At 37.4% G+C, this 12,620-nt stretch overlaps 1 protein-coding gene across 1 annotated transcript in view; it reads right to left on the reverse strand.

Moving 5' to 3' along the window:
* The window catches only part of LOC126299043 (delta-1-pyrroline-5-carboxylate dehydrogenase, mitochondrial), a 117,776-nt gene that overhangs the window by 82,131 nt on the left and 23,025 nt on the right, over window positions 1-12,620 (reverse strand). Inside the window, exons 4-6 of the mRNA XM_049990696.1 lie at window positions 9,474-9,521; window positions 9,164-9,378; window positions 3,246-3,417 (exon numbers count right to left, since the gene is read on the reverse strand). Of these exons, the coding sequence (XP_049846653.1) occupies window positions 3,246-3,417; window positions 9,164-9,378; window positions 9,474-9,521 (435 nt within the window). The remainder of the gene's footprint in view (window positions 1-3,245; window positions 3,418-9,163; window positions 9,379-9,473; window positions 9,522-12,620) is intronic.

Here is a 12,620-nt window from a genome sequence, read left to right on the forward strand (position 1 = left end):
GACATATCACAGCCCTCTTATGTATGATACGCCAGGTTCAAGATCAGCCTATAACACAATGAATGTGAATTGAAGCAGCTTTCTAAGGAATAAGAGTCCATTCAGTAGTTATAAAAAACCTATCAAATCGAGGTTTACAAGGGCTCTGAAAACAACTGCTTCATAAAGGAAGTTAGGTGAAGTTCCTTGTGCCCACTTGTTTCACATTTTAAGAACCTCCATGGCACTGATAAAGTCACTCAGAGTATAGTAGTTTCCATGATGAAGTAAATTTATAAAGCATCAGAAAATATTTTAACAAAAATTGAGATCCAAAATCAACACTATCCTTTTGTAGCACACTATTGACATACAGGAGCTGATGCACCACTCTTTAGAACATAGGCAAGCTGTGCCTGTTTATAATTGATGTCAATTTGATGCTGCTCACACTGAAATGTGCCACCTAACTGAAAATTAGCAACTTACCCAATCAATCTAATGTACACTCCTGGAAATGGAAAAAAGAACACATGGACACCGGTGTGTCAGACCCACCATACTTGCTCCGGACACTGCGAGAGGGCTGTACAAGCAATGATCACACGCACGGCACAGCGGACACACCATGAACCGCGGTGTTGGCCGTCGAATGGCGCTAGCTGCGCAGCATTTGTGCACCGCCGCCGTCAGTGTCAGCCAGTTTGCCGTGGCATACAGAGCTCCATCGCAGTCTTTAACACTGGTAGCATGCCGCGACAGCGTGGACGTGAACCGTATGTGCAGTTGACGGACTTTGAGCGAGGGCGTATAGTGGGCATGCGGGAGGCCGAGTGGACGTACCGCCGAATTGCTCAACAAGTGGGGCGTGAGGTCTCCACAGTACATCGATGTTGTCGCCAGTGGTCGGCGGAAGGTGCACGTGCCCGTCGACCTGGGACCGGACCGCAGCACCGCACAGATGCACGCCAAGACCGTAGGATCCTACGCAGTGCCGTAGGGTACCGCACTGCCACTTCCCAGCAAATTAGGGACACTGTTGCTCCTGGGGTATCGGCGAGGACCATTCGCAACCGTCTCCATGAAGCTGGGCTACGGTCCCGCACACCGTTAGGCCGTCTTCCGCTCACGTCCCAACATCGTGCAGCCCGCCTCCAGTGGTGTCGCGACTGGCGTGAATGGAGGGACGAATGGAGACGTGTCGTCTTCAGCGATGAGAGTCGCTTCTGCCTTGGTGACAATGATGGTCGTATGCGTGTTTGGTGCTGTGCAGGTGAGCGCCACAATCAGGACTGCATACGACCGAGGCACACAGGGCCAACACCCGGCATCATGGTGTGGGGAGCGATCTCCTACACTGGCCGTACACCTCTGGTGATCGTCGAGGGGACACTGAATAGTGCACGGTGCATCCAAACCATCGTCGAACCCATCATTCTACCATTCCTAGACCGGCAAGGGAACTTGCTGTTCCAACAGGACAATGCACGTCCGCATGTATCCCGTGCCACCCAACGTGCTCTAGAAGGTGTAAGTCAACTACCCTGGCCAGCAAGATCTCCGGATCTGTCACCCATTGAGCATGTTTGGGACTGGATGAAGCGTCGTCTCACGTGGTCTGCACGTCCAGCACGAACGCTGGTCCAACTGAAGCGCCAGGTGGAAATGGCATGGCAAGCCGTTCCACAGGACTACATCCAGCATCTCTACGATCGTCTCCATGGGAGAATAGCAGCCTGCATTGCTGCGAAAGGTGGATATACACTGTACTAGTGCCGACATTGTGCATGCTCTGTTGCCTGTGTCTATGTGCCTGTGGTTCTGTCAGTGTGATCATGTGATGTATCTGACCCCAGGAATGTTTCAATAAAGTTTCCCCTTCCTGGGACAATGAATTCACGGTGTTCTTATTTCAATTTCCAGGAGTGTATATTGCAGTGAAGTCTGTACCGTATGCATTAAGCACCCACAATGTATGTAGATTATCTGAAGAGCAGTATGAAAGTATCAAAACTTGTTATGGTTTAAATAACCTCTTCACACACATGACTAGATCTGCCTTTTAGCAAAAAGAAAATTCTAAATTTGCACAAACATGTTTCAACATAATTGTGGTGTCATCAGTGGCTGTTTATTTTCTCTGTAAATGTATATTTTTTCACAGGATATAAATGATACTTACATATTTACAAACTTATAATCTTCTTATACAACTACTCAATACTATTTAAGCCAAATCAATTTTGCTTAAAAAAAAAAAAAAATGCGCAAGGGGCTGTCTGTCACCATCCTGAAGGTTGGTTTGAACAACACAGTGCTTTACTAGGCATGGTCCTGATGAAGGTGTATGCCACTGCCTTCTTCTGACCTTTGAACTGATTGACCCAGTCAGTTATATGGGGACCTACAGTTTAACATGGATTACAAACTACAGTGAAACTTGACATTTTCCATATTAACGAACACTGTCAGAAGTGAAAGAAGTAATAGATGACAGGTAAAAACATTAGAACTGAATGATGATTTACCCAAGATCTGTAGATCTATAGACTAGCACCTGCCTAATGAGTCACATTACACTTACAGCACAAAAAAACAATGATAATTTTTGCCCTCCACACACTGATTGCAATTATTTTCTCAGAACACACAGTATAGAAGAATGTGAACCAAAACATATGATAAATTAAGCAAAAAAGCTGTATCTCATAGAAAGAATAAGGCTGCAGGACATTCTGTGGAAAAAATGCTGCTACTCAGCAGAATAACACACACAGGATGGACTGACAAATTGTGCAAGATGAACCTTCATATAAGATTTATCAAGTAGCTCTATCTATACAGTATTAATGTACTGTATTAATATTAAGTTACTGTTATCAGCATAAGGTATATTGGAGATACAAATTTTTTGTATCTCCAATACCTGAATAAAATTATACAAATATGTATTTTATGAGATTAATAAAGTATGATGCAACAATAGCAATGTGTAAACACAAATATATTAATTGTATTTGCCTTGAAAGAAAAAGACAACCCTATTAATCACATTTTCTGCAAACATGGGAAAAAGAGATAAAAATTTAGGTTTGTTCTACATGTGACTGGTTGCTAATACAATAATATGCAACAATATTATCTATCATAATCACAGAATATCTATCAATAAAAATGTGTGCAGCATTAATGAAATTGAGGGGGGGAATCTGAAATTAGTGTTATACCACTAACAATAACTTTAATGAGATGAAAAATGTACTTGCCATTAATGCAGGAGCATATGCCAAATTTCCTCCAATTGCTGTGAAATTAAATGGGCTTATGGCTGCTACAAAACCTTCCAGTCCTCTGAATCTGACGCTATTTAGTGTCACCTTTGGGTCAACACTTATTGGCTGATATTTCAACATCTCTTTCAGATAATAGGTGTTAAAGCTGCAAAACAATAACACCTATAATAATCCTGAAATCCCAGCTTGAGAATAATAAGTTACACGATTATTTGATGTAATGAGTGGAAGAAAACATACAATTTAATCACTGTGTAAAATTGCAAATCAAATTCTGCTAAAGCACAACACTGAGAGACATTCTTACATCATAACAAATCTAATAGAAAGGTGCTGTCGCGTGTGCACCTCCATCCTAATAATAATGACACACTTCACAGTTAGTGACATAGGAGTTTGTTAATTCAGATCCACAGCAAAATGTTATTGGCATTATCATCTAAACTATTTTCATTAAAGCAAAAGGGAGCAATTGACAGTAATCTGAACTGTAAAACCTTCTGCACATGACTCAGTAAGGAAATATTACCCATGAGAAATAAGTCCACAATGCAGTTGTATTTCTTGTTTCCGTCAATGTTTAGAATAAGTCTTTCCTACTTTTTAAATTGTGGAGTGTACAACGTAAGGCAGAAAAAAATAAAACTCAACATACATTCCAATTTAAGTGCATTGGACAACATTTGTGCATTGCATTTTTAAAAGGAAAAGGTTCTGTGCCATACAGACTTTCATATTATTTTGGGAACCCCCAGACTCAAAGTTCACCAGAAGCTTGACAGACCATGTGCTGTATTTTCCACTCATAACTATACTGTATTACGTTGTTGAAATAATACACAGGCTACAAAGACAGATGAGTTATGTTTGCAAAACTTGAACCTTTTATAATGATTAATGTTTCTTTCAGTGTAAAATGTTTACTTGGAACAGACATGCACGATGCAAATTTGTGCAAAAAGTTGTGTCAGGAATTAAAAATTAACCAATTACCTTGGATCTTACAAGTAATTGACTCGCCTGAACCTAAATGTGAAGATCTTCTAATGTTTGGTGCTCTGCAGTATGCAAGTATTTGTTAAAAGAAAACTCGCTGTACACGATGTGGCTTTCTAATATTTTGTTATTTCACATGGGTAGGAAGGTAGCCACAAAGCTATGATCATTCAGTATGTGTGTAAATTAAGTAACCAAGTGATGTGGTTAATAACGACACAGATAAACAGCAGTAAAATAAATGTCCCAAAAGTGTAATTTGTGCTCAAAACTTATTTATGGTCAAGTAGCAACCAATGGGAATGTTTAAATAGACATACATATTTTGACAAATTGTATGAGTTACAACTATCCTTGATCTCCATCATGTTCTGTTGAACCATCAGTTAAATATAGGTCTTCACATCACAACCAGCAACAAAAGTTGCACAACTACTTGAACACCCACTCCCTGCTGCTCCTGCTGCTGCTGCTAAGGAGTTTGAAGCTGAGTTAAACAATATCAAATAGAATATAGTTGTTTTATCAGAAATGCAAAAGAATTAAAAACAATTGCCATATTTTATGCCAGAGGAACAGAGCAAGAAAAAAATTTGAGTAAAGTTTTTATCGTAAACAAGAAAATTAGAAATGATATTGCAAATATCAAAGAAATCTCAGTCTGAAGATTGTTATTTAAAAAATAAGATAACATGCAGCAACGTGCTCACATTTGGATGAGGAGATAAAAACCACTGTGGCATTACATAAACGTATAAATGACAGCAAAGGCCATTTCAAGATGGTTAAGGGATATTTTGAATGTAAAAGTATGGCGAATACTAAAAATCAATTATTTGGTGGGAAATTTTGGTTATTGTATCAGAAACGAAAGAGGTCATTAGGACATTAACTCCTCTAATTTTCCAAAAGTGCAAGATGTTTGTCTTAAGACATTCTTTGACAAGAAAGTTAACCTAAAATGGTCTTGGCAAGGATAAAATTAAACTGACACTATTTTATGATAAAATGCATAAATTGTACAGTGTGTGATGGTTGTAGAACATTTCAAAATTTCAAGTGATTATACAACTATTAAGATGCAGTATGCAGAAAAGCCTCTGTGGAGATTGTAAAGAAGGATAAACAAACTACAAGATTTAAAACTTACTTAGATAACACAGTTGGCAAGAACATTGCCTGAAAAAGACAGAAAGTTTGGGTATTTAATTTCTGGAGTGCATATGGCTGTGATATGTTATGAAATTTCACTACGATTAATATACCTGGTGCTAACACATTATGATATGCCACAGAACACAACAGTTCCTTGGATTTGTAATGTGGATACTCATATAACTGCCTTAATCACCCTTCTCACAGTCAATGGAAAATGCAGGCAGAACAAGTACAGATTAGGTCGTTCTCCCCTTCAACACTTACTTCTAGCATTACATTGGTTTCAGTGGCACACTACTCTTCTAATTTTTACTTATGTCATTCCCAGCATTGTTAGGAAGTGAAGTCACTAGCACAGTTTACAAGGTATATTATAGTTCCAGAGAAATCATTAGGTAATGTCTGAGTGAAATGGGTAAAGGAGGGGGGGGGGGGGGGGGGGGGAGGACAACAACAGAAGACAGAGATGAAACAGTGAAGGCAGGAACGAATAAAGTAGGTAAAATACAAGCCTTAGTAGAGATCCTTGGATAGCACAGGATATATTAAATTTATTGTTGGAACAAGGAAACATAAAAATGCATCAAATGAAGCAAGTAAAAGGAAATACAGAGATCTAAAAAATGAGACAGACAGAAAATGGCTACACAAGAATGGCTAGAGGACAAATGCAAGGTTGTAGAATCACAAATGACTAGGGGGACATGTATATACCACCTATAGAAAAATCAGACACATTTGAAGAAAAGAGAAGCAGCTATATGAATATCAACAGCTCAGATGACATACATTTATAGCATTGGTATACCATTGGTGGATTTAGACTAAGGTTGACTGGACTACATTCTTTGTAATTCTGAAGGTACTAGGGATAAAATACAGGGCGCGGAAGGTTATTTATTATTTGTACGAAAACCAGACTGTGGGTATGAGTCCACAGACATGAGAGGGAAGCAATAGTTCAGAAGGGCATGAGACTGGGTTGTAGCTCATCTCAGATGTTACTCAATCTCTGCATTGAGCAAGCAGCAAATGAAAGAAATATTTGGAGAAGGATTTAAAGTTCAGGTAGAATGAATAAAAGTTTTGGGGGTTTGGCGGTGGCACTGTAATTCTGTCAGAGAAGGCAAAGTACTTGGAATAGCAGCGGAACAGAATGGGAAATGTCTTGAGAAGAAGATATAAAATGAACACCAACAAAAATAAAACAAGAGTAATGGAATGTAATTTAATTAAATCATGAAACAAGGCACTAAAAGTACTAAGTGAATTCTGCTATTTGGACCGCAAAATAATAGTTGACGGCTGAAGTACAAGAGATATAAAATGAAGACTGGCAATAACAAGAAAAGCATTTCTGAAAAAAGAAGTAATTTGTTAAAATCTAACATTAATTAAAGTTAAGAAGTCTTTCCTGAAGGTAGCTGTGTCGAGTGTAGCCTCGCATGGAAGTGAAATGAGGATGATAAGAAGTTCACACGAGAGAACAGAAGTTTTTGAAATGTGATGCTACGGATGAGTGCTGAAAATTAGATCGGTAGATCAAACAACAAATGACAAAGTAATGAACAAATTGGGGAAAAATTTATAGCACAACATATCCTTAGGTGTTGAATAGTTAATTTGCTAATGAAGGGAGTGAGTGTATTAGTTCAAACTATTCTACTTTGTATTTAATACTAAAGGAGAACAAAATTACAATAATTTCTTGTAACTCAAAATAGCGAGAACATAAGCATTTAAAAGATAAACATTCTAATAGTTTTCAAAACTTGGTTTCAATTTAACAAGAAAATCTCCAAAAATATGGTACTGACAAATTGGCTTCACAAAAACTACTATCCACACATCGATTCTTGCTCAGTAACTTTACGCTTCTGCATAAGATGCTAACAGTGTTTTGGGCCAAATTTCTAAATATTCATGTAACCCAAACACGTTTAAAAATGCAGATTGCATTCAAGATCTTACACCAGTCATTTCAGAGACTGCTATTACCTTGGTACCTGTATAAGGAGAAAATGACTGCAGTACTTCAAGAATGAATGATTTGTTGCAATCACTAATTAGTTTAGATTCAATACATACACCAGAAAATAGAAAATCAAATGAAACATTTAAGCTTCAACCCCTTAAGTGAGATTTTTCTATTATGTTATGAAGGCTATTCAGAAAGTAGAGAATGTTTCCATCTGATGCCGCTAGGTGTGCGCCGATCGCATATATGTACATGCTCAGCAGCTCAGTCAGCATCCATCCGTGACAGCGGGAACATCTCTGCGCGTCTGGTTTATTCAATATTCGAATTTGAAATGTGCACTGCAATCGAAAATCCCGCCAGTTGTGAGGTGCGATCTGTGATATGGTTTTTATTAGCAAAAAACCTAAAAACTATAGAAATTTATTGTGAACTGTGCGAAGTGTACAGAAACAACGTAATGAGTGAATGTTCCCTCTGGAAATGGTGCATTCGGTTTAAAAATGGCTGAACCAACATTCATGATGAAGAGAAGAGTGGACGCCCGAGCATTGTGACTGACGATCTTGTCACTCAAGTTGGTGAAACGATTCATGAAAACCATCACTTCACAAAAACGAAGCTTTCGCTTTCTTTTCCTCAAGTTTCATGGACTTTGTTGTTTGAAATTGTCACTCAAAAGCTAGGCTACAACAAATTTTGTGCACAATGGGTGCCCAAAATGCTTACATAGCACCATAAAGAACAGAGAATGGGGGCAACGTTGACATTTCTGGAGTCCTACCACAAACATGGTGATTCATTACTGAATTGAATCATAACCAGTGACGAGACTTGGGTGTAACACATCAATTGCGAGACAAAATTACAGTCAATGGAGTGAGGACCCACAAGGTCCTCCCAAAAACCAAGAAAATGTTTGCAAACCTTGTCAGCAAGGAAGTGGATGGCGACAGTGTTTTAGGATAGATAAAGTGTGCTGCTTATTGACTTTTTTCAAACAAGGAGCAACCATAAATTCTGCCCAGTACTGTCAAACTTTGCACAGCCTAAGAAGAGCAGTTCAAAACAAATGCCAAGGAAAGCTGACATCCAAAATTTTGTTTCTGCACGACAATGTCCGACCTCACACGGCAAACCACACTGAATAACTCCTTAATTCATTCAAACGGGAAATTTTCCCTCATCCGCTCTACAACCCTGATCTTGTACCAAACGACTTCCACTTGTTTCCCAAGATGAAGAACTGGCTTGCAACGCAGTGCTTTGATGACGATGCGGAACTCCAGGCAGGTGTGACTCACTGCCTGAAGTCTCAGGCACCAGAATTTTACGATGAAGGTCTTTCAAAGCTTGTCCACCACTATGAAAACTGTCTCAATGTGTTTGGTGACTATGTGGAAAAGTAATATGTCAGTCGCTCTTTCAGATGTATATAATAAAATGTATCTCTTCTACTAAGTTTTTTTTTTTTTAATGACAAAATTCCATACTTTCTGAATAGCCCTCATATCTTACAGTCACATGAAAACTTTACAGATCAGTCACAAGCCATCAGAAACTCTGCAGCATCAGAATCTTTTATCAATTTCTACGCAGGGCCACCACAACTTGCAACAAAAATTTGCAACTTGCGACAAGAATGAGGCATGCTCTCTCAAGTTGCATATTTTCAAATATTTAAAGTAGGTAGTCCACCAAAACATAACTGATTACCCTACAGAAGTACGCCATATGACTTTCATAGCACAGTACTTACTTAAAGAAGTCTGCTAATTCACAAGCTGAGTCAATTTCAGCTTGAACCACTGTTTTGGATTGACCCAACATAGTAACTGCATTAAGATCAAATCTATACTTTGTTGCAATCATTTCTGCTGCTCTCTGAAAGATTTTTATTTTCTCTTGCCAAGGAACCTGTGCCCATTTCTTTTGTGCTTGCAAAGCAGTGTCTATCGCATTATCTAACAATTTCTGGAATGAGAATAATTTTTTTAACAAAAAATAAAAGAAAATGGTCATTTATGACATAACTGCATAATTAACTTGCAAAAGAAAATATAACTAACCTTATCTGCCTGGTACACTTTAGCCAGTTTTTGATGTCTGTTGTGTGGCTGCAAAAGACAGGTATTAATGACAGACATTAATTATTGGCCATAAGGAACTACAAGTTATTATCAAAAGTTAAAACATTGCACATATGTCCCTGTAGGACTATAAATGAATGCAACTACAATACAATATCAAGCTTATTCCATATCCCGCACATTCCTCAAACTATTAGCCAGATACATTTCCAGTCAAGTATGTGTCCAGTCGATCTTATCTCCATATTTATTCATCGAGAAGCAGCTTCCATCACCATATTTGTCCATCAAAAATCTTGGTATAGTACAAAAGTGACAGATAGATACTTCTACTTTAACTTACAACAAAAGCGTATGCTTTCATGGTGACCTGACATTTATACACATGGTATCTGAACTGGACATGGGTGCACAGACATCACTGCAAACAGGCCCATGCCAAGGGCACAGAAACAATGGGGACATAAAAACTGGCAACAAAAAAAAAAAAAAAAAAAAAAAAAAAAAAAAAAAAAAAAAAAAAAAAAAGTCAATTTCAGATCAGTTCATGATAGATATGCGAGTTCTCCTATCCCTGCAGAATCTATCTTCTGAGTTTGAGAAAAAGCCTTTTGCTCAGCCCATGACCGAATGTGCTTGCTGTTGTGACAGTATCATTTCACCCAATTAGCATCATAAAGAAAAAACTACTATTGAACAGGTGTCAAATAGGTTATGATATGTCAACAGTCTACTCTGTTCACACAGCTCCCTTCAACACAGCTCACTCATGTTCAACAATGGAGTTTTTGCTGCTACTTTGCTGTGGTATTCGAGTATCTCAGATGCCACCGAGCAAGTGCTGAACCAAATATACTATTTGACTGAAGGCTTCTGATTTTTGACGATCTCTGCCAACTGAGGGCTGGAGTGTCACTGCTTCGAAGTATCTGATAGAATTGTAAGTGAATTGCCATGCAGATCTCTCACATAACTCATAATTTCACCTCACTTTACATTCCTGTAGGGAATGCCTCAAATGAGAACGCTGTGTCTTATTTTGAAAAATATACCTCAGATTTGGTGTCACATATAGCAGAAATATCACTACAGACGAGCTATTGAATGAAACAGCAGCTTTAAAGTTCCAGTAGAAAGAGTTGATGAGTGTTGATACAGCTTCTTATTTGCATGTTTTGAAGGTATTTTTTTCCAGAGAGTAGGTTATGAGATACTTATCTAAACAATGAAATAGCTTTGGTGTTATTTATGATAATTCAATTGACTAGAGCATTCTGTGAACACTATTTCAGCAAATTAAAGATGATGAAAAGCTACTTAAGATTGAGTGTATGTGAAGCAAGACTGTGAAATTCAGTTTTGTCAACAGAATACGACACAGCTGCTACATTTGGCTTCAATGACATATTCAAGGGGTTTTCTTTTCTCAAATTAAGAAAATAAAAAGTAAAATTATAATAAAAACACAATTCTTGGAAAGGTATGTGTTCTCCACACTTAATTGCAGCCCTTTATCTTTTATTTCCAATTAATAATTTATGCACTAATAATTTATGAGGGACTAGTAAAATATGTTCTTTATTATACATAATACTAAAATATAGTCAATGCCATGAACATTAAGACATATTTAGTTTTACTTCTAATTTCTTTATTCAGTTTATACAATGTTTTATTAATTTCCTACAATGACACATCTAATTTGTAGGGTGCAATATTTTTCCATTTATATAAATCATTTAAGCAATATTTTTCAGTAACACTTCTTTTTTATTAAACCTATTTTTGGAATTATAGAATTTCGTAAGTATGTCTAGTTTATTCTGGAGGAGCTGGGGGAGGGGAGGGGGAAGTGGCAGCTTTAGCAGTTCTGCCAGAGGGTTGAGCATCACCTCACTATGGCTCTCATGGACACTAATCCAGCCATAATTAATTATTTCTGTTAGTGACAGACAGGAAACAGCATCAGAACATTGTATCTGTGTGTTCTTGTGTGCTACGAACAAGCACTTATGTTCAGCTATCAGGTTCCAGTTCTTATTTGTAAACTTATCCGTTACATAATTGACTTGTTATTTCTATTGATTTGATTGCTAAAATGTTACATACTTATTTCTTGGTTTGTCTATATCTTTTATTTTATTGTTTATGATAAAAGAAAGTTCAAGTGTAAAAGACGTATTAACTCCATTGGAAGAAGAAATTCAATAAAGTGAGTTCACAGCAAGAAGCCTCAAATACCATTGCAGTAATTGTAGTTGTGGTAAAAAATGACAAGACGTGTCATAAAGGTAAATGTACCAGCACTCCTAAATTATTCATCATCATCATCATCATCATCATCATCATCATCATCATCATCCAACAAAATCAAGATCTTTCTATGTATGAAAAATGTGATGTTACAGTAGAAAGTGGTGAGCAAAGTATGATCCATATCTGTAACCCAAATTACTGTTGAAGCTATACAAATTGCATTTATCATAGTAATATTGGCACATGATCATCACACAGTGACAGTATTCGCATGGAAATAATTGAGCAAGTGCTGTAATTAATCCCCACTCATTTAGATCATTTGAACCCGAGCAATACATACGTAGCAATGAAACCATTTACAGTGTGTACTTATTAGGCCAACTCATTAACGTCTTCACTGTTTGCCACCAGCTTTGTTCCAGAATTTCTGTAAGAGGGTTGTGTTAACTGAATACCCTATATTTAGTAAAGATTATTGCAATGTCGTAAGGATCTTATAAGCTCAACCAATGTTTCAGAATAATTTGTGCTAATAATTTGTGAAGAGTCCTGTTCACGGATTTAGTTTTTCAGTATTCTACCAATGAATTGAGTTCTATCAAATGTCCATATCTGTTCTCAAACCACTGATACAAAACTGATATTTTCCAATGAAACAGAATATTTCAAATTTTCTGGTACTGCACATTACCAGTAACCTTAATGTAAGAAAGCTTCATAATAAATGATCAGGACTCATGTTCTTATCAAAGCAAATCCAGTGAGACACACGTAAGGTCACCTCCTTTCAGTGATCATACTACAATGAAAACATGTTTCATAATCTTCATTAATAAACTTATTTCTTGTTACTAATCAATTTGCAAT

The sequence above is a fragment of the Schistocerca gregaria genome, chromosome X (assembly GCF_023897955.1).
Source record: "Schistocerca gregaria isolate iqSchGreg1 chromosome X, iqSchGreg1.2, whole genome shotgun sequence".
Lineage (NCBI taxonomy): Eukaryota > Metazoa > Arthropoda > Insecta > Orthoptera > Acrididae > Schistocerca > Schistocerca gregaria.